The sequence below is a fragment of the Carettochelys insculpta genome, chromosome 20 (assembly GCF_033958435.1).
Source record: "Carettochelys insculpta isolate YL-2023 chromosome 20, ASM3395843v1, whole genome shotgun sequence".
Classification (NCBI taxonomy): domain Eukaryota; kingdom Metazoa; phylum Chordata; order Testudines; family Carettochelyidae; genus Carettochelys; species Carettochelys insculpta.
In genome coordinates, this window is record NC_134156.1 from 26,223,123 (window position 1) to 26,247,356 (window position 24,234).

The 24,234-nt window shown below is 47.1% G+C and overlaps 3 protein-coding genes across 4 annotated transcripts; 2 read left to right on the forward strand and 1 right to left on the reverse strand.

Moving 5' to 3' along the window:
- Positions 1 to 959: 959 nt before the first annotated feature.
- On the reverse strand, positions 960 to 15,724 carry ALYREF (Aly/REF export factor). Of its 2 annotated transcripts, none has more exons than XM_075014486.1 (6): positions 15,520 to 15,724; positions 14,959 to 15,090; positions 7,882 to 8,029; positions 7,713 to 7,776; positions 7,334 to 7,514; positions 960 to 1,784 (listed from the first exon to the last, which is right to left on the reverse strand). In XM_075014486.1, exons 1-6 carry the CDS (start codon positions 15,685 to 15,687, stop codon positions 1,770 to 1,772), a joined length of 708 nt encoding a protein of 235 aa, XP_074870587.1. In that variant the 5' UTR covers positions 15,688 to 15,724; the 3' UTR covers positions 960 to 1,769. The 2 variants fall into 2 exon arrangements, with proteins under 2 accessions (XP_074870587.1, XP_074870585.1); XM_075014484.1 differs by having other exon boundaries at positions 15,457 to 15,724.
- A 60-nt stretch (positions 15,725 to 15,784) lies between these two features.
- On the forward strand, positions 15,785 to 19,212 carry ANAPC11 (anaphase promoting complex subunit 11). The gene is made up of 4 exons (XM_075014574.1): positions 15,785 to 15,887; positions 16,888 to 17,063; positions 17,728 to 17,873; positions 17,960 to 19,212. Exons 3-4 carry the CDS (start codon positions 17,765 to 17,767, stop codon positions 18,103 to 18,105), a joined length of 255 nt encoding a protein of 84 aa, XP_074870675.1. The 5' UTR covers positions 15,785 to 15,887; positions 16,888 to 17,063; positions 17,728 to 17,764; the 3' UTR covers positions 18,106 to 19,212.
- A 3,414-nt stretch (positions 19,213 to 22,626) lies between these two features.
- NPB (neuropeptide B) lies at positions 22,627 to 23,898 on the forward strand. Its single transcript, XM_075014638.1, has 2 exons — positions 22,627 to 23,513; positions 23,699 to 23,898. The coding sequence occupies exons 1-2, from the start codon at positions 23,289 to 23,291 to the stop codon at positions 23,825 to 23,827; spliced, it is 354 nt and encodes a 117-aa protein (XP_074870739.1). The 5' UTR covers positions 22,627 to 23,288; the 3' UTR covers positions 23,828 to 23,898.
- The last annotated feature ends 336 nt before the right edge of the window (positions 23,899 to 24,234 follow it).

Here is a 24,234-nt window from a genome sequence, read left to right on the forward strand (position 1 = left end):
GCAGCCCTCTATTGCATCCTCCAGTCTCTAGGCTGCTGCTCTAACAGCCCAGCAACACACAGAGTTTACCTATCCATACTTGATGCACCCTTTAGCTCTAGCTGTAATAGACAACTGAAGAGCATGTGCAGCTGGAAGTGCCTCCATTAAATATGCTGGTAAGTAAAGGACACATCTGCACAGAGGCCCAAGAGCCAGACCACTCATAGGGTGGGTCAATAGACACTATGGGGAATACTTTCATAGAAATTCTAGTGTGAAATGCAGGTACCTGAAGCACCCTTTTGGATGCTGTTCCATAGGTGAGTCATGGAGTTCTGCAATGTGAATGCTCAGAGGTAGGCTGGCAAACCTGGGTGCCCATTTTTGAGTATACAGTGATGTCATACTCAATGCTTGTTTGTTACATAGGATGAATTTTTTTAAACCTACTTGGATTGGGGAATCTCTATCTCATACTTCAGGCACACGCTCAACTTTCCTGTCTACTTAACTCATTACTTATTCTAGCTGTTACTTATTCCCCCCCACTCCCTCCCAAATGATGCAGACGTTCTCATCTCTCGCCTTACAAGTTTAAAAGATTCCATAGTTCATCAACTACATGTTGAGCCTGAAGGCCTGAACACTGAAATCCAAACAAATTGTTCCTGGTTGTATGGGTTAAGTGTATGATTTGTTTTCTCCTGATTTCTAGGTTTAGCATTCTTTTACAATAAGAACATTACTGGGAAGGTAGAAGGCATCCTGTACATTAGCAGCCAGATTTGCTTTTAGACACCAGCTGAGGTTTCCTTCATTGCATCTCTCCAAAGAGGGAGCAGCTCTTTCCCAGGCCCAACTGCCACTGCCAGTAAGTTAGCAGATTTACAAACTGAAGATTGTATCCTAGATTCTTTCTTGCTAGAAACTTTTTAATAAGACACCAGAGCCATTTATGGAAATAATTCAATAGGGAATTGACAGTTGAAAGACTAAATCTTTACTTGGCATTTTGGAGTCACTGAATTTGCACAGCAACTGTACAGTAAAAATACTGAAGAGTGGGATCAGCACTGAATTTTGGAATCAAGTGTTAAATACAAAACAACTTCAACAAGAAATTCACACCTCCTCCCAGAGACCAGTAAGGGGGTTTTGTGCACCTTCTATTAACTCATTACACTGAAGTGAGTCTTCATTTCAGGCAGATATGTAAATGCAGCAGTACCGGACTGTGTAGCTGCCCACTGGATCTATTCAGCGAAGAGAAGTTGGTGGGTGCAGTTTACAGGCCATCAAGGACACAATGGGGAGGCTCTGAGGCAGAACAGCAACTCCCTTTTCCCAGAGGAAAGTGACCTGACACCAACATTTAAAAATGATCATACTTATCAATGTCTTGATCCCCACCCAGCATATTCACATTCCTGCAGCCCCGAGCCAGGCTCCATCCCTGGACTCCAGCTGCAACAGGAAGCAGACATTTACAGCTCTAGACACATTTCTATTTTATTATGGCAAAGGTGAAAAAACCACCTCAGCCTAACAGGCAACCAGTAAAATTTATCCCAAAAATAACTCGGTAGAAAACAGGTCTGTTTCAGAATTTAAAAAAAAAAACAAAACAAAAGACAACCCTTTATATGAGTTTAAAACCTATTCCAAAACATAAAAGTAAAACAGATTCCATCCTTGATATTAGTGGCCACAATCATACACCCCTCCCTCTGGAGAGCATGGAATGAGATGTTTGGAGTCCTTTCCATGCTGGGGATGTGCTCACTGCTTTAACTGGTGTCCATCTAAAAAAAAAAAAAAAAAAGAAAAAGTTTTCAGTGTTGCAAGACAAAACAGGAAGAAGCTTTCCAGGGGTCTCATGCAAACTTTCCTGTTAAAACACAGGGCAATCTACTTTAGAAAAGTGCATCATTTTAAGCAGATCAATTTAATACTCTCTTGTTAACCCACTGGAACATAGCAAGCTACTAAGAAACAGAATGCATTTAAAGCAGTATAGATTTCTATCAGTTACTTGATATATTTTAAAATTATATTAAATCAGTATACATTTCTAATGCAGACAAGGCCTTTGTTTCCCTGCACATAGTTGTGCTCTGCTGTATAGTTTCTAGTACTTTGTGCTCTCTAGTTCTAATCCAGTCTAATTCTGAGAGAGACCTTTATATGTCACCATTCCCCCAGGAAGAGGATTCTATTGCTTAGCACATCTTACTGTCAATGTTTTTCCTGTTATTCCCAATCATCTCCCATTTTATACTATTTTTTCTAGTTAAATCACTGCCTGGCACGTTGACAGGCATCTGCGGGGTAGCTGTGTTAGTCTGTATATGCAAAAACAAGAAGTCCCGTGGCACCTTATAGACTAACATATATAGGAACATAAGCTTTTGTGGACAAAGACCCACTTCATCAGATGCATCTGACGAAGCAGGTCTTTGCCCACGAAAGCTTGTGCTCCAATGTGTTTGTTAGTCTAAAAGGTGCCATGGGACTTCTTGTTGTTTTAGTTAAATCAGTGAGTCATTTACTATTCTCTTGAATGTAGGATCTCCCTAAATTATGAAAGTGAATAATCAGCCTGGTAGGCCCTGTGCTGTGTGTTCTAATAGGCATATGATTTGGCTGCAGTGATCAGCAGTGCAAAGTTGGCATTTACACTGTGATTAGAGTTCAGAGGTAATTTGATGACGTATATAGGACAGCTCATGCCTCTTAGTGTTATTGTTGCAGCACATCTGCAGACATCATTGCATCAATGAAGTTAATTTGCAGTCAGGAAGAGAAACAATTATTTCAGTTACATATCAAATTCTAGAGCACGATGCTGAAACAAATTCATTCCATTCAGGATATTCTATGGAACACACTGGATCCCTGCTATCACACATCCCAACTTTGGCCAGGTCTGTTTTGTACTGGCAAAACGCTCCTATGGGGTTGCAGTTTATACTTGCAAAATTGTACTTTTGATGATTCAGCTGACTCATACCCAAGCAAAGTAAGTTAAGTTGGCAAAAGTGCCATCTTGCTGGTATAGCTGTCAGAGATCACAACTAATCACACCTGACTGACATAACTTTGAAGTAGTGGTTCTCAACCTATGAGCTGCTTGTGGTCCAGTCAGCACACAGTTGCAGCCCATGTGACATCTTCAAGGCCATAGCAGTAGTATATATTGTGTGAATGTAGCCCACACAACACAGTGATGCACATGCGGTCCACAAAAGTGTAGAGGTTGAGAACCACTGCTTTGGGGCGAAAACCTGGCCTTTGACCAGATTTTTGAGGTTGCTCATGGAAAAGTTTGCATTGGTCATGTTCCCAAGATTCCTGCCCACCCATTCTTTGGTCTCCTGAAGCCAGGGTTCTAATTTCTGGGTGCCTTTGTATAATTTTTCCTCATTGTTCTTCTATTTCAGTATCATTGGGAGAGTTTCAGCAGCACTGACCAGAATCAATCACTAGAAATGCCTTCTCATAACTACCTACTCTGTTTGTGATCCTTCATTTAGAACCAGTTTCCAAGCCAAGTTTTCTGACTGAGATTGTAAAAGGCTTTTCAACTCCTTATTAAAATCCCGGACACCATGCCTACTGAATTTCCTCCAGTGCTGTTTCTGTAGTTTCGTCAGAGAGGACGGCAATCATGTTTGCCCTTTATTAGCCCACAATGCTGTTTGCTGCCGCTTCATCTTCTAGATAGAGTGATTTTTTTAAATCATGTTACTTCCATTATTTTACCAGTGGTGAGTCTTACATAGCTGACAGGAAACATTTTGATTCTACTAGCCACCCAAACCTGCTCCCTTCAGTATTCGCTCATAACCCTGTTAACTATGACTGGATTTTTAAATGGCCAGTAGTACAATAACTTTGTCACCCAACTGCTCACCCCAGGAGGTATTTCATATGGTCTGGTAAATTATCTTCTTTCCTAAAAGCTTCCTTATGTATTAATTTTTTTAAACATTTATTTGGGCGGAATGGACAAAGATATTCAATCAGCTTTGGGATTTACTCAGTACATCCCCTGGAAACTAACTCCTCCCTTACCAAAAGCCCCATCCTGCCCCAACTTCCCCTTGAAGCTTCAGACTACTCTGTTTGATTTGCCTTCCTATTAAATTACTGATTAACTGCACCATGATGCCTCTTGGGTAGGGTTTCCCAACCTATGGGTCACAGTTACATTTCGAAAGGGTCGCTGGCTGGACTGGGCATCTCCACAGGTGGCTATTAAGAAGCATTCACACTCCTGAAGTGGCTCTCAACTTCTTAATTGGATTAAGAGTTGTCAGGCAGTTAAGCCAATCAATTAAATTGAAACAAAAAAGCAGTCGAGTAGCACTTTGAAGACTAACAAAATAATTTATTAGGTGAGCTTTTGTGGGACAGACCCACTTCTTCAGACGATAGCCAGACCAGAACAGAGCCATACCACACTGCTTTTTTGTTTAGATAGTATATAGACTAGCGCAGCTTTCTCTCTGTTACAATAAAATTGAGAACCACTTCAGCTGCAGGGCAGAGACCTGAACACGTGAAGAGTGGCGCCCAGCTCAGGTGAGGTGGGGGCCTGAGTGCAAGGTTGGGAGGGAGGGCAAAGATGATCAGCTCCATGGCTCCCAGCCTCTGCAGGAGATAGGGGTCTCCCCCTCCAGATCCCAGCAGGGTTCTCGCAGCTGGTGCTGCCAGTTAGGGCTCTGCCCCAGCCGGCTTCCAGCCGCGGGGGTTGGGGGTTCTCCCCCGCACATGGCTGGCTGGCACTGCTGGATAGAGCTCCGTGCCCCAGCCAGCTTCCAGCCACGGGAGTCCCTGTGCCTCCCCTAGCCCCCTGCAGCCCCTCAGTGACTCCTAGCCCAAATGTGACTCCCCTAACCCACTCCAGCCCAAGTGTGACTCCCTTAGCCCCTGCATGTGGGGTTTAAGCTGGGGTGGAGCAGTTTGAGGATGAGTGTCTTTCCACCACCACAACTCTAACTATAGTAAATGTAGTATTATTAGTTTATTAATATATTTCCCCTTTTCTATGAAATTATAATGAATATATAACATGAGGGGGGCAATTTTATATTCTCGGTTCAGGCGCAAAACTAGCCAGTTATGGCTCTGCACCCCCTCGGTTTTTCAATTGGCTCAGGTCACCAAGTCTTCCTGAATTGTCAAAATGGGTCCCTGTCTGGAAGAGGTTGGGAAAAGCTGCTCTAGGGGTTCAATGCCAGTCCCAAGCCTGGATAAAGGAGGAGGTTGGTTAGATGAGTGATGATGCACTGATCATAAAACAACAATACGAATGAAATCTGATGCCAGTACAACTAACTGATAAAAGATGCCAGCTCGGACGTCATCCAGATAAACAAGGTCCACAGCACCAATCAAGAGAGTGGGGTTGGGTTGATAAGTTGGCAACTGAAAGAAAACTACAACTAACACATATACTATCAATTGGAACGTCTGAATACTGTGGGCCAATATAGCATGGAAAGAAGGGAAGGCACCTAAGGAATGGACAATACACAAGAAAGGAAGCACCTTGGAGTGCAAGAACTACAGAATGATTGCCCTAATGAGTCATCTAGGCAAGGTGCTGATGATGATACTGATGAAGAGACTGAGAACACACACAGAAGACTATCTAGTGGATGAGGAAGCAGGATTCAGATAAGATAGAAGTACCACACAGCAGATATTGGCACTAAGATTGATAGTGGAGAAAGCTCGATGAAAGAGTAAGAACATCTACATTTGCTTTATCAACTTTTAGAAGGCATTTGACAGTATAGATAGGAAAGTGACTTGGGCAATGTTGGAGTCACATGGAGCAGATAGCAGACTGGAACGATTGTTGAAGCATAGCAATAACAATGCCAAGGCAGCAGTGAGAACATGCAGAGAGTAAGGGAAGTTTGGTTTAGACAGAGTAGAGGTACGAGACAAGGAGATCCGAAATTGCCAAGTATCTTCTTCATGCACCTAGAGAGCACAATGGACAAGATCAAGAAAGGGCTGGAAGGGATATCGGTGCACAGAATGAGAACTAATAATTTGAGGTTTGCGGATGATATAGTTATCATCGAGGAGGATGGAGAGAAGCTAGTGAGAACAGTGCAGGTGCTAAACAAGAAATGGAAGCGGTATGGACCGATTACGAACATTGATAAAACAAAAACAATGGTATCTGAAGATAAGGAAAAACAGGAAAGAAGATCAGTGTAGAGGGGCTCGAACGAGAGAATGTAGAGAAGTTCACGTATCTGGGGAGAAACGTAACATACGATCTAGACTGTAAGGAGGAAATAGCAACTAGAATAGTGAAAGCAAGAGCGAGTTAGAAGGCAATGAATAAGATCTGGAAAAGCACAGTGATTAGCTTAGGAACAAAGCCGAACATCTTGAAAATGTTTGTATTCAGCAGCATGTTGTAAGGATGTGAGACATGAATGATAACGAAAGATTCTAAGAGAAAGATATTGGTGTTCAAGAGGAATTGTTATAGAAAGATCCTGAGAATAGGATGGATGTAGAATGTCACTAATGAGTAATTATATAGCAAGATAAAGCTGAAAGAGAACCTAATGCAGAAGGGTTATATAATGGAAGTCACAGCTATTCAGGCATATCTGCAGCATGGACAAACAAAAAAATATAGACAGTGGTATTCAGCATAATGGATGGTTCAAATAGGAGAGGCAGACCCCACAGAGAATGGGTAAATGACATAGTAGACTGGTGTGAAGCTAATCTACAGAAACTAAGCCACTCTGCACTGGACAGGGGAAGAAAGACGGAAGGAAACAGTGAGGGAGGCGTCAGTCCTGTGCCCATGGTTGTTGATGATTATGGATTACTGATTATTACTGGTACAGAGGGCAATAGGCACTGGAGGTACCACCTGTAAATACAGCCACTCCCTATCATCCGTTATCACAAGAGCAACACCAGCTCAGGCTCATTTGTCTCTCTTCACTAACCCCTAAGATATTTAATATGTATTTTCAAATAACTTAGATGTACAGTTTTACATTCATTTGTGTTTCCAGTACATGCAACAGGCAGTGTGCAATTACATGCAAGAATCTGGCCCAAATGGACACCAACTATTTGAAAAACTGTCTCTGGATGTTGTAAAATATAACCACCACAGAGGTGGCTGTTTCTCACTCATGAGTAAGAGTAGTTGGAGGAGTATTTGGGAACTGAAGTTAACAACAGGAATCAGGTACTGCTTAGCCACAAGGAGACTTCATTAGTTCCTCCCTTTTCTGTGCAGCCATTGACAGCTAATCCGTCAATTTCCAGATAAGAACAGATCAAGCCCCCCGCAACTTACCCTGGCATTATAAGCATCCAACTGTGCATCTAGTTCTTCCGCAGAGAGCTGCTGTTTGGAACTTCTGCCAGCTCCTCTGCCTCTCCCTCTGTTTCCACCACGGTTACCTCGCCTGTTGCCACCTCCACCACCAAATCCTCCTGAACCTCCACGGTTTCTGGTCATGCCTCCTCTGTTTACACTGTGAAGCAGAGAAGGAGCTATATTACAGGTACAGTAAGTATACTCTAATCAACCCCAACAGCCACAAAGAAATCACTGTACAGAAGACTCCCATATGAAAACCACATTTTGATACAGAGAGAGACTAGGTCAGTTTCGTACCCATGCTAATCAGGGGCAACAGACCACTGGTCCAAATCAAACAAAAGCTTCTCACCTCTGTGTTGGTCTTCTTTGTGTGTCTATCTGTGATGTAACCAGCTGAATGTTCATAGGGCGCCCTAAAAGACAAAGCTAAAATTAATCTTTACACAAACGCCACTGGTATCTAAAGTTCTCCACCCAGTTGAGTAAAACAGCCTGTGAAATCAGACAAACAGACACACCATCCAGGGGAACTCCATTGTACTGCTTCATAGCTTTCAGAGCATCTGCCTTTCTTTCGAAGTGCACATCTGCTGTCCCTAAACTGCGTCCAGACCGATCATAATGCACTGCTGCCTTCTTCAAGGTCCCAAACTCTGCAAAGAGCTCCTGCACAACAGAGAGAGGGGAGCTGTTACCACTAACCAAATTGCCTCCAAGACAGCTATCTTACAGCAACACCAGGCAGAAAAGGACAAAAGCTGGCAGCTTCTCTCATACTAGCACCAGCTTTTAGAAGTTTACAACTGTCAAAATTGTTAACGTTAGCAGCCAAGGAAAAAACATCCATAAAATCATGGAACTAAAAGTAGCTTCAGAAAGAAATTTACTGGCCCTGGACTAGAGGTAAATTCTTTGAGGGACGCAATATACACGGGGACATGGATGATCCAGTGATTATAAGTCTCAGAGGGCCAGTTGTGTTAGTCTGTATCAGTAAAAGTCAACGAGTCCTGTAGCACCTTAAAGACTAACAAATTTATTAGAGCATTAGCTTCTTTGGGTAATAGCCACTTTATCGGATGAACTGAATTGGATATACTAAGGTGGGTATAGATGTAAGAAAATTTCTGCAAAAGAAAAGTTACTGTCCTTTGTAAATCCCTATTTTCCTATCAGCTACACTGAATGGCCACAATCACCCTGAGTGATTACCTGAATTGACAATGGATAGTAACATTTATTTTGCAGTCATCTTCCTACATATATACCTGCCTTAGTATTTCCACTCCAGTTCATCTAATGAAGTGGGTATTACCCTCCAAAGCTTATGCCCTAATAGATCAGTCTCAGGGAGCTACAGGACTCCTCATTGGTTTTCCACTGGTTATAGCGTGTCTAGACTTTCAAGTAGCCTTTGACAAGGTCCCTCAGTAAAGGCTCAAACAAAATAAGTGGTCACAGGATAAAAGTGAAAGTCCTCTCATGGATCAGTAACTGGTTAAAAGTTAGGAAACAAAGGATGGGAATAAATTATCAGTTTTCAGAATGGAGACAGACAAATTCTGTTCTCCAGGGGTCTGTATTGGAACAAGTGCTGTTCAGTATATTTAGAAATTATCTGGAAAAAGGAGTAAACAGTGAGATGGCAAAATTTACTAACAATACAAAATTACTCAAGACACTTCACAGTCTGCTTTGGACTTAAGAGTTACAAGGAGCTCTCTCTAAATTGGGTGACTGGGCAACAAAATGCCTGATGAAACTCACTGGTAATAAATGCAAGGTAATGTAAATTGGAACACATAATCCAACTACACATTAAAAATGACAGGTATAAATTAGCTGTTACCACTCAAGATAGATCTTGGAGCCACTGTGGATAGTTCTTTGAAAACATTTGTTCAAAGTGCAGTAGCAGTTAAAAAAGCAATGAGAATGTTCAGAACCTCTAGGAGAGGAACAGATAATAGAAAAATATTGTAATTACCTCTACATAAGCCCATGGTACACATACACCTTGAAAACTGCATTCATTTCTGTTCACCCCTATTCTCAAAATAGATATATTGGAACTGGAACACGTAGACAGAAGGGCAACAAAAAATGACCAGAGGTATGGAACAGAGGAGAGTTTAAAAAGACTTGGACTTTTCAACTTGGAAAAGAGAAGACTGAGGAGAGAGAGAGAATAGAGCACTATAAAATCATGACTGGTGTGAAGAAATTAAACAAGAAATTATTTATTCCTTCACATGGGCCATTAGTCCGACCCAGTGTGGCCCTTCTAGTTGGAACATGGTTCATCCACAAGCAAGACAGGTGGCTCCTGTAATATTGAGTCCTCCTTCAGGACTGCTCCACATCTCCAGAATGAGACTAAACCAACAAGGGAACATGTCAGAACAATTCAAACGCGTCTCAGACAGGTATCCATGTTACTCTGTATCTTCACACAACAAAAAAAAAGAAGCCTGGTAGCATCTTAAAGACTAACAGTATTATTTATTAGGTGATGAGCTTTCATCAGTCTGCTTTTTTGTTTTGTAATTCAAAACGTCACACCAGTTCATCTCCCCATTGAGAGATCAGCAACTATCATTGCTACTCTACATTTAATGATTCCTAGGGTGCTAACATCACATATAGTATTGGAGGGGTAGCCGTGTTAGTCTGGATCTGTAACAGCAACGAAGGGTCCTGTGGCACCTTACAGACAAACAGAAAAGTTTTGAGCATGAGCTTTCGTGAGCACAGACTCACTTCATCAGATCCAGCATCTGATGAAGTGAGTCTGTGCTCACGAAAGCTCATGCTCAAAACTTTTCTGTTAGTCTATAAGGTGCCACAGGACCCTTCGTTGCTGTAACGTCACGTATAGGGTCTTTAAGGTTGTTGCTAAAACAAGCTCAGCTTGAAATGGGATCATGCCATGCTGGAGCTTAATAAAAATATGCTCCAGAAGCGAAGATGAAAAAAAGTTCTCTACTACTCAGCACTCCTGATGGACCAGTGGGGATCTAGAGGGATGAAGACCTAGGTTATAGTCCAAGTTTGCCACTGAATCCCTTTGAGCAAATCACTTCACTATTCTCCACCAATTTCTTCAGCAGCAAAATGGGGGGAAAAAACAACTTATCCTTCCTGTATGTCTTTGGATGAGAAACACTTAGAAGTTATTCATTCCTTAAAAACAAGCAGCTCTACAGGCTTGTTTCTAGCTTGCCTTCAATTTGTGTATTATCTCTGTAATAAAGGAATACAAGCCCCCTAACGTTCAAAAACTTGCATTAACACAGAGGCAGTGTTGTTCACATCAATCACGTCCATGGAACAGTCCTCATGTTACTGCAGACTTGAGAAGCAGCAGCCAACTTAGGAAAAACATGGTTACATCCCACGATATCACACAGATGCATTCATAAGAACATAAGAATGGCCATCCTGGGTCAGACCAAAGGTCCATTTAACCCGGTGTCCTGTCCAACAGTGGCTAATGCCACGTGTCCCGGACAGAATGAACAGAACAGGTAATCATCAAGTGATCCATCCACTCCCGCCCATTCTCAGCTTTTGGCAAACAGAGGCCAGGGACACTATCCCTACTATCTGGGCTAGAAGCCATTGATATACCAAGCCTGAAGGATCGGAGGGGTAGCCGTGTTAGTCTGGATCTGTAACAGCAACAAAGTGTTCTGTGACACCTTACAGACTAACAGAAAAGTTTTGAGCATGAGCTTTCGTGAGCACAGACTCACTTCTTCAGATGCACATCTGATGAAGTGAGTCTGTGCTCACGAAAGCTCATGCTCAAAACTTTTCTGTTAGTCTATAAGGTGCCACAGGACCCTTCGTTGCTGTTACAAGCCTGAAGGAGTTCATCTAGTTCTCTTTTGAACCCTGCTATAATCTTGGCCTTCCCAACATCCACTGGCAAATAATTCCGCAAATTGACTGTGCATTGTGTGACAAAAATACTTCTGTTTGTTTTAAACCTGTTATTAATTTCAGTGGTGACTCCTAATTTTTGTGTTATGAGGAGGCATAAACAACACTTATTTACTTTCTCCATATCACTCATTTTATAGACTTCTGTCATCTCATTTCTTAGCTGTTTCTTTTCCAAGCTGAAAAGGCCCAGCCTGATCAATTTCTTCTCATCTGGCACCATTCCAGACCACTAAAATTTTTTTTCCCTTTTCTGTACATTTTCCAACTTCAATATGTCTGTTTTTGAGACAGGGCTACCACTTCTGCATTCAGTATTCAAGATGTGGGCATACCACAGATTTATATACCAGCAATATATTTTCTGTCTTCTTATCTATCCTCTTCTTAATGATTTTTAACACCCTGTAAACTTTTTTCAATGTCACTGTATATTGAGTGGATGTTTTCAGAGATCTATCCACAATGACTCCAGGCTCTCAGGTCATAGATAATTTAGACCCCATTTTATATGTGTATTTTCTTCTCAGCTCTTAGGGTACAAAACTCTTATGTGGCAGCAACTGCACAGGCCTTAATCTTAACCAGAAGCTACATTTAACAGAGAAGGCACTTCTTCAACCTAGACCAAGTTCCCTTTGGCAGCTCAGATGCTTTCAAATTAATATATAACACATGCCAAGAATGGCACGTGAGCCAATTTGCAGACTTGCAGGGAGCTCAGCCTCACCCCTCTGCCCCCATGCAGCTGAGAGCTTGCTCAAAGCCATGCTACCTGTGGATTAACAAAAGACCAGCTAATGCTACCTAAACGGTAAATCTCTGCATCTTAATTTATTAATGAAACTCTTGTGTAGGACTAATAAGGACTTTAAAAAGTATCACTGGCACTCAGACCACACATAGATTAAAAAGTCAAATTTCAGCACTCTGTCTCAGAAAGTTTGCTGACCCTTGGCCTAAACATTCCACCTGTGACTGGGGAAGTAGATTCCCCTAAAACCAGAGAACTGCCATCTGTCCTTTTATTTCTCTGTGCACAGTCACAGTATATCCCATTTAAACACCCCCCAATAAGCATCCTGCGGTAGATGGACTGATTTTGACAAAATTACTCATTTTATTCTGGTATTTTATGCAAAATTCTAGGGTCCTGCCTTGACTGGCAAAAGCTGTGGTTTTCAATCATGTTAATTCAGCTGAGTTCTCATAACGCAGAATCAAAGAAATGTAAGACTGAAAAGTACCTCTGTATCACTTAGTTCAGTACCCTGTAATGAGGTAGTACTAAGTACAGACAATCCCAGACAGGCGTTTCTCTCACCGGTGCCAAAAAATCTCTAATGATGGAGATTCCACTCTCCCTTGGTAATTTGTTCCAATGCTTAATTTCCCTCATAGTTTCAATTTTTTTCCTAATGCCTAAGTTAAATCTCCTTTTCTGCAATTTAAGTCCAGATGCTATAGGACTCCATTTCAGTGATCTTCCAGCTTGATTGTGAACCATTGCTAACTATTCTCTGAATAGTTTTCCAACCAGTTATAGCAGGTTCATTTCAGCTATATATCCCTATTTTGCTTATGACAAAGTCACATGAGAAAGTATCAAAAGATTTGCTAGCGTTAAGATACATCACCCTTTCTGCTTCAGCTCTATCTACAAGGCTTGTTAGTTTGTCAAAGGAAAATAGGTTGATTTGACATTTGTTAACAACAAATATATACTGCCTATTACTTACACCTTTATGATCTGCTCAGCATTTATAAACTGATGGATTATTTGCTCCCATTATCCTTCTAGGTTACCATTAGCTTAACTTGGAAATTCCCTGGATTGTCCTTATTCCCCTTTTAATTGTAATTGCCCTTTCCCAGTCTTCTAGGCTCTCCCCTTTTTTCCCCCACAGTTCTCAAAGGTTCTCGTGGCTCAGAGAGCTCTTCAGCCAGTTCAAGTATTTGAGACTGTATTGCTTCAGGGCCTGCCAACCTGAAAGCATGTAGTTTGTTCAACATGTTGGGGAAAAAATATTTCAGGTTCTTAAGATCTAGGATAGTCACTTTAATTTACAATTAGGGCCCCAATATTTGTAGGTATGTCTGTTCCTAATTTCCACAAAGGTCAATGAAAGTTAGTGGCCTAACTACATTTGAGACTCTGGACCTAGGTGACAAGGGGGAGAGACTAGCCTTTACAACCAGTGAGCCTGCATTTCAGTTGTATTAGGAGAACTCAAAATATTTAGGATATATTTTTCAATTGTCACTGAAGACTAGTTTAAGAGGCCTCAGGTAAGATGGGTGGAGTAAATAAACACAAGGGCTGCCACATTTCACCTCGGAGATCTTGGCTCGTTTACAACATGGTGAGTTACAGGTACACATCTCATAGAACTGGAAGGGACCTTGGGAGGTCATGTCCAGTCCACTGCCCTCTTGGCAGGATGAATCACCGTCCCTTTTTTTAAAAAAAACTATTTGCCCCAGAGCCCTAAATGTCCACCCCAAGGATTGAACTCAAAGATGTTAATAAGAACAAAGCATAACCCATATGCTTTTTATGCATGTTCCCACCTCATAAGAACATAAGAATGGCCATACTGGGTCAGACCAAAGGTCCATCCAGCCCAGTATCCCGTCTGCTGACGGTGGCCAATGCCAGGTGCCCCAGAGAAGGAGAACAGAAGACAATGATCCAGTGATTTATCTCCTGCCATCCATCTCCTGCCCTTGTACTGAAGGCTAGGGCACCATACTTTACCCCTGGCTAATAGCCATTTATGGACCTAACCTGCAAAAATTTATCGAGCTCTTTTTTAAACCCTAATAGAGTCCTGGCCTTCACAGCCTCCTCTGGCAAGGAGTTCCACAGGTTGACTGTGCGCTGTGTGAAGAAAAATTTCCTTTTATTAGTTTTGAACCGACTACCCATCAATTTCATTTGGTATCCCCTAGTTCTTGTATTATGGGAAAAGGTAAATAATTTTTCTATATTCACTTTCTCCACATCATTCATGACTTTATATACCTCTATCATATCGCCCCTCAATCGCCTCTTTTCCAAACTGAAAAGTCCCAATCTCTCTAGCCTCTCCCCATATGGGACCCGTTCCAAACCCCAAATCAGTTGATTACAGACCCCTTCACAAGCCAATACATGTTTTGTCTAGCAGATGTGAACTCAGAACTTGAAGAAAAGCAGAATGAAGAGAGAAGCACATGTGTGCATGCATGAAAGACAGAGAGAGATCTTAGCAGTAAAGAGAGAATAAAAACAGTAACCTTGTAAAGCATTCTATTAATGCATTTATTGGGATCTACAGATCTCCGATTTTGGACATGTTACATTAAATTTTCAGACCCAAACATCACAGCCTTCCACACAGGCACATTTACTCAGTCATCTGTTATACATTAAACTAGAGAAAAACAAAACACTTTTCTTGCACTCCAGTCACATCAGACAGTATCAAAACAGTTAATCAGAAGTGCTGGCTGCACTTTGCTAGCTCCATAAAAAAAGAGGCCAAAGTTAACTGCCTTTTAGATCACTGTGTCATTCCATGAGGAAGGGCCCAAAGATACACATGCCAACTACCTAAAGTATCAGCTTTAGGGCTTTTCCAACGCTGGGCAGGGTAGAACTTTCTTACCTGGATATCTGCATCAGACACGCCAAAGTCCAGATTAGAAACCAGGAGTTTTCCCCCAGTTTCCACGCCAGCCCCAGCCCCAAAGCCACTGTCAAACAGGTCATGCTGCCACTTCTCAGGGAGCTGCTTTGGCTGAAACAGGACAAAAATTCTCAGTGACCATCCCGCCAACCCACGGGGCTCTCAACTCCCCTCCTTCCTCGATTTCCTACAGGCTCTGCAGGAGAGACTAGCTCTTCCCAACACTCTGATCCCGCTCGCCCAGGGTCCGTGCTCGGCCACGAGAAGCCTCCGTGCTGCTCGGAGAGAACAAAGCGCCTCTCGCCGGGTCGCAGGCAGCTCCCTGGCCCATCTCGATGCCCAGGCCCGATCCCCAGACCCCTGCCGCTCCCCCAGTTCCGTATAAGGCGCCTGGGGCTCAGCTCCGCGAGCCAAGTGCGGCGCCCCGCCCTGCACCTGCGGGGTCTCGGCCGGCGCCCCACTCCCGCCGCCCCGTACCCGGCTGTAGGGCGCGGGCCGGTTCCTGACGCCACCCCGGGCCATAACCGGCCTGTTCCGTACGGGGCCGCCGCCGGCTCGTCCAGCTCCAGCGGTCCCCCGGCCGGGCCCCCCTCCGCGGCCAGCGCCTCCCCGGCCCCGGCCTCCGCGGCCGGCCCCGGCACGAGCCCCTCGCTGGCTGCGGTTCAGCTTGATGATATCGTCCAGGGACATGTCCATCTTGTCGGCCATGATGGCGGCTCCGCTCCGGGGCCTGCACTTCCGGCCGCGCTGCGCCGGCGCCGGAACCGGAAGGGGCGAGCCCGAGCGCCCATAGGGCGCAGTAGCTAAACACTCTTCCCGTTAGGGGCCGAAGCCGGGGCGGGACTTCCGGTGTGGCTATAGCGATTCCCGCCGGCTCGGCCTGTGCTTGTGAGCCGCCACTGACAAGGGTGGGCGTGTGCCGCGACCGTGGGGGCTCGGAGAGTGGAGGGGGCACGGGCAGTTCGGGAGTACTCGGGGGGCAGGAGAGTGGAGGAGGCTCGGTTTGGGGGTACTCGGGGCAGGAGAGTGGAGGGGGCTTGGAGAGTTCATGGGTCCTTGGGGGGCAGGAGAGCGGAGGGGGCATGGAGAGTTTGGGGGGGCTTGGAGAGTTTGGGGGGTGCTCAGGGGCAGGAGAGTGGAGGGGGAATGGGGAGTTTGGGGGAGTTCACGGGAAGCTTAGAGTTTGGGGGGTGCTCGGGGGCAGGAGAGTGGAGGGGGCATGGAGAGTTTGGGGGGGCATGGAGAGTTTGTGGGGTGCTCAGGGGCAGGAGAGTGGAGGGGGAATGGGGAGTTTGGGGGAGTTCATGGGAAGCTTAGAGTTTGGGGGGTGCTCGGGGGCAGGAGAGTGGAGGGGGCATGGAGAGTTTGGGGTACTCGGGGGCAGGAGAGTGGAGGGGGCATGGAGAGTTTGGGGGAGCTCATGGGGGGTTTGGAGCTTTTGGGGGATACTTGGGGAACAGGAGAGTGGAGAGGGCATGGAGTGTTTGGGGGAGCTCACGGGGGGCTTGGAGAGTTTGGGGGTGCTCGGGGGCAGGAGAGTGGAGGGGGCATGGGGAGTTCGGGAGTACTTGGGGGCAGGAGAGTGGAGGGGGCATGGAGAGTTTGGGGGAGCTCATGGGGGGTTTGGAGGGTTTGGGGGATACTTGGAGAGTGGAGAGTGTGCAGAGAGTTTGGGAGGAGTTGATGGGGGGGCTTAGAGTTCAGGGGAACTCGTGGGGAGTCAGACAGTTGGGGGAATGGCAGCAGCTTTGCAGTGGTGCTTTCTGGGTTGTGTGGTGCTGTTGGGGGCTGTAGCCCTGCATTAGGGGTGTGTTAGTACCCTTCCAGTGGGAAGCAGAAAAGCCTTCCTTTCTCAGCTCTGTGTAATCAAATGACAAATGAGCCTTTTTTTTTTTCCCATGCTCCCAGGGTACCTGCACTCCCCCAGGGAGGAAGCCTGGAGCATAAGGGCAGAGGGCTCAGGCCTCTTACCCTCCTGCCGTGGACTTGGCAGTCAGACCATGGCTGGATCCCTTCCTCCCCCTGTTGCTCAATTTCTTCATCTGTAAAGTGGGGAGTGCTGATCCTGACTCCTCAGGGATGAGGCAAGGACACTAATGGTGTTTGTGAACCAGGGCAGAGGACTTCAGATGAGAGGGTTCCAAACACAGAATTTTACTAGTAATGACTGAGCTGTGGAGAAGATAACAGCTCATCCCCATCTCACTTTGAACTGCTACAGAGGAGAAAATAATGCTGGCAGCCAAAGGGGACTGCATGGCCCTTGGGGATGTAGCTATTTTATCTGGGAAACTTAAGTGTTGTTTACTCCTCATAACACAAGAACTAGGGGTCACTCAATGAAAGTAGCAGGTTTATAACAAGCAAAAGGAAGTGTTTCTTCACACAATACACAGTTAACCAGTGGAATCCTTGCCCGAGGAGGTTGTGAACATCAAAACAGGGCTCAAAATAGAACTAAATAAATTTATGGAGAGTAGATCTATTAAACTATTAATGATCTATTAATGGCTATTAAGTGGGATGGGGAGGGCTAGGGTCCCTGGCCTCTGTCAGGTTTGAAATGGATGACAGGAGAGGGCTTACTCATTGATTACCTGTTCTATTTGTAGGGACACTTGGCATTGACCACTGTTGGGAGATAAAGCATTGGGCTAGATGGACCTTTGGGCTGACCCATTGTAGCCATGCTTGTATTCTCAATGATTAAAAATGAAACTCAGTCTGAGTAGTTGCTTCATCTGACAGGTGCTGACTTGACTCCTAAACCCACAAGCCAGCCAGGATGAAGGTGAAGATAAAGAGCTGGAATGGTGTAGCTTCTTGGCTCTGGGTGGCCAATGATGAGAACTGTGGCATCTGCCGGATGGCCTTTAATGGCTGCTGCCCAGACTGTGAGTAACCCAGGCTTCTGCCCCCTGCAGGTTTTCAGTTCAAGTGCTCCCTTCTCTCTCTCCTCATGAGTTTTGTTCTTTTGTAGGCAAGGTGCCTGGAGACGACTGCCCTCTGGTATGGGGCCAGTGTTCCCACTGCTTCCATATGCACTGCATTCTCAAGTGGCTGAATTCCCAGCAAGTCCAGCAGCACTGCCCTATGTGCCGGCAAGAGTGGAAATTCAAGGAGTGACAGAGTACTCCCTCAGACAGCAGATCTGCTTGGATTTCATGGGCTGCTGTTAAAATGTTTTGTCTTCTCTCTCCAGACCCTAGCACAATGAATTATTTATACAATATAGTATGTGTCCCTAGCCCTTACAGAGAAACTTAGCAGATAATCCTTCTCTACAGATAATTATGACTCACTATAAGCAAGAAGGAAGCCTGGGGCAGAGGGAGCAGTGGAGACATGACTGGAAGCATCTAAGTGGTACATATTAATCGTTCCCATTGTGATGCTGGTTCCACATGCTGTGACAGCTTTCAGCATTACTATTTCATCCTGGGCATTGTCTGAGTATATCAACATTCTCTGTGTCCTTGGGGTCTATGTAGTATGTGTGTGCCTTAGTAAAAAGCCATGGGTTGGCCTGGGTACATCTCATATTGGCCTTTTTATGATAATGGCTCCTTTTGCCATGCAGATGTGACCTGTTGTTTCACTGCCTTATTTAAAACACCCTGAACCTGATTTCTAAGAGGTGCTTATCCTTAGCAACTCCACCCAAAGTCAGGATAGGTCTAAACCATTGAAAAGCTTTCCTAAACTAAAAGAGACCTTCCTGTTTAATTAAAACTTCTCCCATCTCTTGCATCACAGGCACCTTCCCCTCCTCTTCCTCTAAAGAGGCCTCTCAATCCTGGCCAGCCTGTGCCCCCTCTCATTTCCTAAGAAATCATTACTGCCCAGTAATAGTGATATGGATACTCTGTGCCTTAGTGGGAAAAGGTGGTCATGTCATAAAGCTTTCTTGAGTTGAAATGGGATTCTTAGGGATGTGCAGCTCTCTATCCATGCTCACAGTTCCTAATGCCTTTGGCAATCATTCCCCCATGTATCACAGACCCTGAACTGATAGCTTCAGATGCAGCAGTACAGAAACTAAGGCAGGTGTGTGGCCAGTAGGATATGGGGCCTGCTTCCTGACAGCTATATCCACTTGTCAGGTGTGTTCTTCAGCACCAGAATCATGTAAATTATTTGAAACCAATTGCTTTGGGACTAGGCCCCTTGCCAACAGTTTGTCAGTTTCCAGCTGTAACATGGCAGTCCTTGGACTGCTTTCAATAAACTCATGGTATGATTAATATCTCTTCATAGTTTTTCTTTTGAGTCAAATAAGGATACCCCACAGACAGCAGAGAAAGATTGTTACCATGTCATCAACAAACACTTTCCCTAGATATGCAGCCAAGTGGAGAATGTGACCTATGGGGCTTTGCCTTAGCCATTCTGGCTGTCCCTGCTCTGTGTGTGTGGGGGGCAGGGGGAAGGCTACACTAGCCTGGCACAATGCTCACATCCTACAGACCAACTGTGCTCGATGCTTCATACTTGGAAAAATCCCTCCCTAGTATGTCAGTCTTCTCTGCCATGTAGGCCACCCCAGGTGGAATGTTCCACAATAAGGAGCTCCCACTATACATGGCACATGATGAATGCTTATCAGCCTGGAACCAGGTGGAGAACCTCAGGCGCTCAGGCTGCAAGCAATTTAGCCAGGTTGGCCATGAGATGGTTTGTTTACTTGAGTATCCATCTAGTGGGCCAGACTCTTCCATACTGGTCCTGGAGCCTACTGGATACCAGTTGGTGGCTCTATTCCCACCCAGCTGGAGTTGTGGGAATGGTAGGCTGTCCTGTGCTGCTTCTTGAAGCTCCCAGTGGTAGTGAAAGGCAAACTGCAGCCACTGGGAGCTGTGTGTGGCCATATCTGCAGACAAGCAAGCAAGCAAACTGCCTCACTTTTTGGTGGTCACTCAATGAGTAGGACATCTTCATGTCGCCCTCCTATTTGTGTGTGCGTTGATGGCTGATCAGCCTAATTCTGGAGCCACAGATCTTACCAGAGAAGGGGCAGGTGTTGGTAGTTGTTGGAGGGGTGCAGGGCAGTTTTTGACACTCTTCTCCGCCTCTCATCGTCTGCAATGAAGCAGGACCTCTCAAATTGCACCACCCCTCATGGCTTACCGCTCTCCACTGGAGGCAGTCTTAGGCAAGGTTCTCCCAAGTGTCGACAGTGGTGCTGCACTTTTTCATATGTGCCTTCAGCATATCCTTATATCGCTTCTGCTGGCCCCCAATGCGCCTCTGCCCTGCCTCTAATTCGGAAGACACATCTAGTCCACTTGCCGTGTTGCACTTCATCAGGACCACGGTGGAGGGGCAGTTCAGGATCTCATTATAGTGCTCCCTCCAGTGAGAAGCAACGGCTTCATTGTCTTTCAAGAGTTGGGTACCATCCTTTGACCTCAGGGGACTGAGTCCCTGTTTTTTCAGTCTATAAACAGCTGTGGTGGCATTGAAGAAACCTCAGGTATCCTTGATGTCTGCAAGATGCTGGAGTTTTTGCACCATCTCAGTGCACCACTGTTTTTTTCAGTCCTTGTTTTACATTGGACTTCTGCCTTGGCCTTGGCATGCACTTCTCTCTTCATTGTGCAGTTGAGGTTGCTTTGCCAGGCTGTAAAGGCTGTCCTTTTCGCCTCAATCAGGCATTCAATTTCCACATCATTCTCATCAAACCAGTCCTGACGCTTCCTGGGCTAGTAGCCAATGGTTTCTCCACAAGCTCTAGTGATGCATTTTTCAGTTGACAGCAGTGTTCTTCCAAATCTTCAGGGTGAACTGTTGGCCGCTTCCTTTGGAGCGCTATCTGGAAGTCACTTTGTCTGATGGGGTCCTTCAAGTCTTGTACATTGATCTTTCATCAGATCCATTTCCTCTGACTTCTCCATTTGGTGACAATCCTAATGGCCATTGTGGATTGAATAAAGCGGTGATTGGTCCAGCAGTCATCATCACTATTCATTGCATGTGTGAGGGGGACATGGTGCAGATCCTGAACACGGATGATGACAGTCTATGAGGTACCAGTGCTTCAATGTTGCCATGAGGTCTTAAATGTTTTTCTGGTGGAAGATGATGTTTGTGATGACAAGGTCGTGTTCTGCACATTTTGTAAGGAGGAGCACTCCATTGGAGTTGGTGTTGCCAACTCCTTTCTCAATGGCAGCCTGCCAGAGGTTCACATCTCTTCTGACGCTGGCACTGAAATCCCGCTAGAGAATGATCCTGTTGTCTGTGGGGATGTCTTTCAGGATGGTGCCCAATTGCACATAGAACTTTTTCATGTCATCTTTGGCGTCTAGTGTTGGTGCACAAGCACTGATGACAGTTGCCTGTTGGGTTTTGGCAGGCTTCAAGTGGAGAGTCATGAAATGCTCACTGATTCTGACAAGGACTTCAGATAGGATCTTTGTCCGTTTGTTTTTGATGGCAAATCCTACTCCATGAGCTCATTTTTCTTCTTTTGGGGTTCCTTTCCAGAAAAAGGAGTACCCTCTGCCTTCTTTCCCTAGCTGTCCTCCTTCTGGTCTACAGGTTTCTGCCAGGGCAGCCATATTGATGTTGAATCATCACTGCTTGTGTATGATAATCGTGCATCTTTCAGGTCGCTCATTGTCTGGGTTGTCCATTACATTCTGAATATTCCATGTTCCAAAGTTTACTTTTTGATTTTGACTGCACAGAAGTTAACCCCCTGGACGCAGTTATCCAGTTGGGGGAGGATTGAGGTGGACTATGTTTAGGACACCTTTTCTAACCCCCTCCCCTTGTTAGGTGAGCTGAGGGGATCCTAAACAGGGCTGCTCAGTCATGGATGCAGCAACTGGACTGTTCTACCAACTCAGTCCTCGAAACCGAACGACTGATACATGCACCGCCTTTGTGCTGGTCCATGACAAAGCTTCCAGCTTTCACAATCCTGCTCCTGTTGCCATTCACCGTGGGGCTTAAATTTAGGAGAGTAATACACAGATGAAGATGCTTGTGACTAATTTCTGGTAACGTGGGGGAACTGTTGCACTGCAGCCACCACATGGTTTTTGACAGATGGAAGGCCCAGGTGTAATGGCATGGAATGCACAACAACTGGGAGCCTCCTGTCTACTACAGCCTTCACAGCCACTGGAGCATTACCTTTGCTATCCTCTGCCTGTTCTACTGTTGAGGACTTTTAGGATCTTTCTTTATCTGGACCTCCATCATGCGGCAGGGGTGACTGCGGGGAGTACAGGAGTCCCTACAGCTTTGCTCTTGGGTTCACTGGAACACACAAGCCTGCTCCCTATGACAAGGTGACAATCCGTGGAAGGGAAAACTGCCTCACAGTTCACCAGTAACTAACACTCATCAACCACATGCCGCGCCTGTCCCAGAGGTTCCCCCTCGGGGCCTAGAACCGGAACTTCTGGAGCCGTGTGTGACAGAAGGGGATCCTTGATGGGGTGTGGGCGGGTGTGCCTCCTGAAAAGGGGAATGCCAGTGGTACTAAAACGGGGAGAGGTAACAAGGCCCCTAGTTTAATGAGCTGCCCTCACTGGAGGATGGGCGTCGCTACAGCCCGGCCGGCTGCTGTGCGCCCAGAGGTCCCTGTGCGAGCCGCGAGAGGGCACCAGCCCCGCACCCAGGGTGACTGGTGCCGAGCCGCGGGCTGCGCCTGGCCCTTGCCGGAGGAAGAGCGCCAGGGGCCAGGCTGGACAGGCGCTGAGGCCTTGCGGCGCTTTCCCGTGGATACGGCCGGCTCTGGGCCGCGGCGCGGGATGAGCCCCGCTGCGCGCCCTGGCCCCAGCTCCGGAACCGACGGCCTGGGGCGCGACACGCCCATGGGGCCGCGGGCGGTAACGGCTTCGCCAGCCCGGGGCGCTCTGGGCAGCCCGGGGCTCAGCTGGCGGAGGCCCCCCCAGGTTTGTAGCCGCGCTGGCGGCTCCGGGGGCGGCAGGCGGCGCAGACCCGGCTCCGCTGGCACGTGGCAGCCCCCGCCCCGCCCCGCTTTTACCTACGAGCGCCCCGGGGCGGCCCCGGCCCGCGTCTCTCTGCCGCTTTCGTGCCCGGCGGGAGATTTGGCCGACGCCTTTGGGCGCCGCCCAGCCCCGGGCGCGGCTCAGCCTAACCCGCCGCTCCGCCCGCGCGGCTGGGGCTGCGGCTGCGGCTGCGGCTGCGGCTGGGGCAGAGCCGGGGTGACCCCGCCCGGCGCGGCTGCGGCTCCGCCTCCGCCTCCCCGGAGCCCGCTCGGCGCCTCCCCCGCCCACGCCGCGCTATAAGGGGCGCCCGATGGCAGCGCCTCCGCTGGAGCTGCCGCTGGCACCATGCAGGGATCCCGCGCCCTGCTCTGCCTCGCCCTGGCCGCGCTGCTGGGCCCGCCCGCCGAGGCGTGGTACAAGCAGGCGGCCGGCCCCAGCTACTACTCGGTGGGCAGAGCCGCGGGGCTGCTGGCCGGGATCCGCCGGCCGCCCTACGCCCGCCGCGCCGACCCCGAGAGCCGCGCCGCGCTGCTACCCCCGGAGCCGCCGATCCCCGCGCTCCCGAGCATGGTGAGTAAGTGGGGTGGAGGCGGGGTGTGGGCGCTGCCTCTGGCCCCCTCCAGCCTCCACGGGCGGGACCCCCTGCGCCTCTGGGGCACCCGGCACTGGGGCTATAACTCCCGGCCCGGCCCGGCCCGGCCCCACCCGGCGGCTCTTTGCGGGCTGTAACCACCTGCATCTCTGCTTTGCCCCAGGCTGTGTGCGTGAAGGACGTTTCCCACGAGCTGCAGAGCTGCCAGCTGCTTCCTGGAGCCCCCAGCACAATCCAGTGCAAGGCCGATGTCACCGTCTCCCTGGATCCCTTGGACTGTGCCAGGACCTGAGCCCCCACCACCCCAGCCATGGCAGCTGCACCTGACAATAAAGGCACCTTAAACCCTCTTTTGTCTCTCTCCTGCCTAGGGATGGCAGGTAGGGAATGTCCACCCAGGAGTGCTCAGGGCTACATCCCCCTGGAGGGATCCGCCTCCCACCCCTGCTCACCCTAATGCCTTACAGGATGTACTTGGAGGAGGGACCTCTGCCAGGGAAGTTTGAGCAGGATCCCAGCCCCAAGGGCCAGCACTCAGCCTGGGATCAGTTGCTCTGGCCAGCCTTGCAGCTGCAGGATTCAGGTCCCAGCAGCCTCTCCCTTGCAGCAGGAGGCTGGTCTCTAGTTATTTTACCTGCCTGCCATCTTCCAACTTAGAAGTGGTGGAAATCTCCATCCCTAGAGGTTTTGAAGTCCCGG

Coding starts and splice junctions, on each gene's coding strand:
- ALYREF (XM_075014484.1), bottom strand. CDS start 15,687: ATGGCCGACAAGATGGACATGTCCCTGGACGATATCATCAAGCTGAAC. Junction 15,091..15,456: donor GGCCCGCGCCCTACAGCCGG/GTACGGGGCGGC, acceptor GTCCTGTTTCAG/CCAAAGCAGCTCCCTGAGAA. Junction 8,030..14,958: donor TGTCTGATGCAGATATCCAG/GTAAGAAAGTTC, acceptor TCTGTTGTGCAG/GAGCTCTTTGCAGAGTTTGG.
- ANAPC11 (XM_075014574.1), top strand. CDS start 17,765: ATGAAGGTGAAGATAAAGAGCTGGAATGGTGTAGCTTCTTGGCTCTGG. Junction 17,874..17,959: donor TAATGGCTGCTGCCCAGACT/GTGAGTAACCCA, acceptor GTTCTTTTGTAG/GCAAGGTGCCTGGAGACGAC.
- NPB (XM_075014638.1), top strand. CDS start 23,289: ATGCAGGGATCCCGCGCCCTGCTCTGCCTCGCCCTGGCCGCGCTGCTG. Junction 23,514..23,698: donor TCCCCGCGCTCCCGAGCATG/GTGAGTAAGTGG, acceptor GCTTTGCCCCAG/GCTGTGTGCGTGAAGGACGT.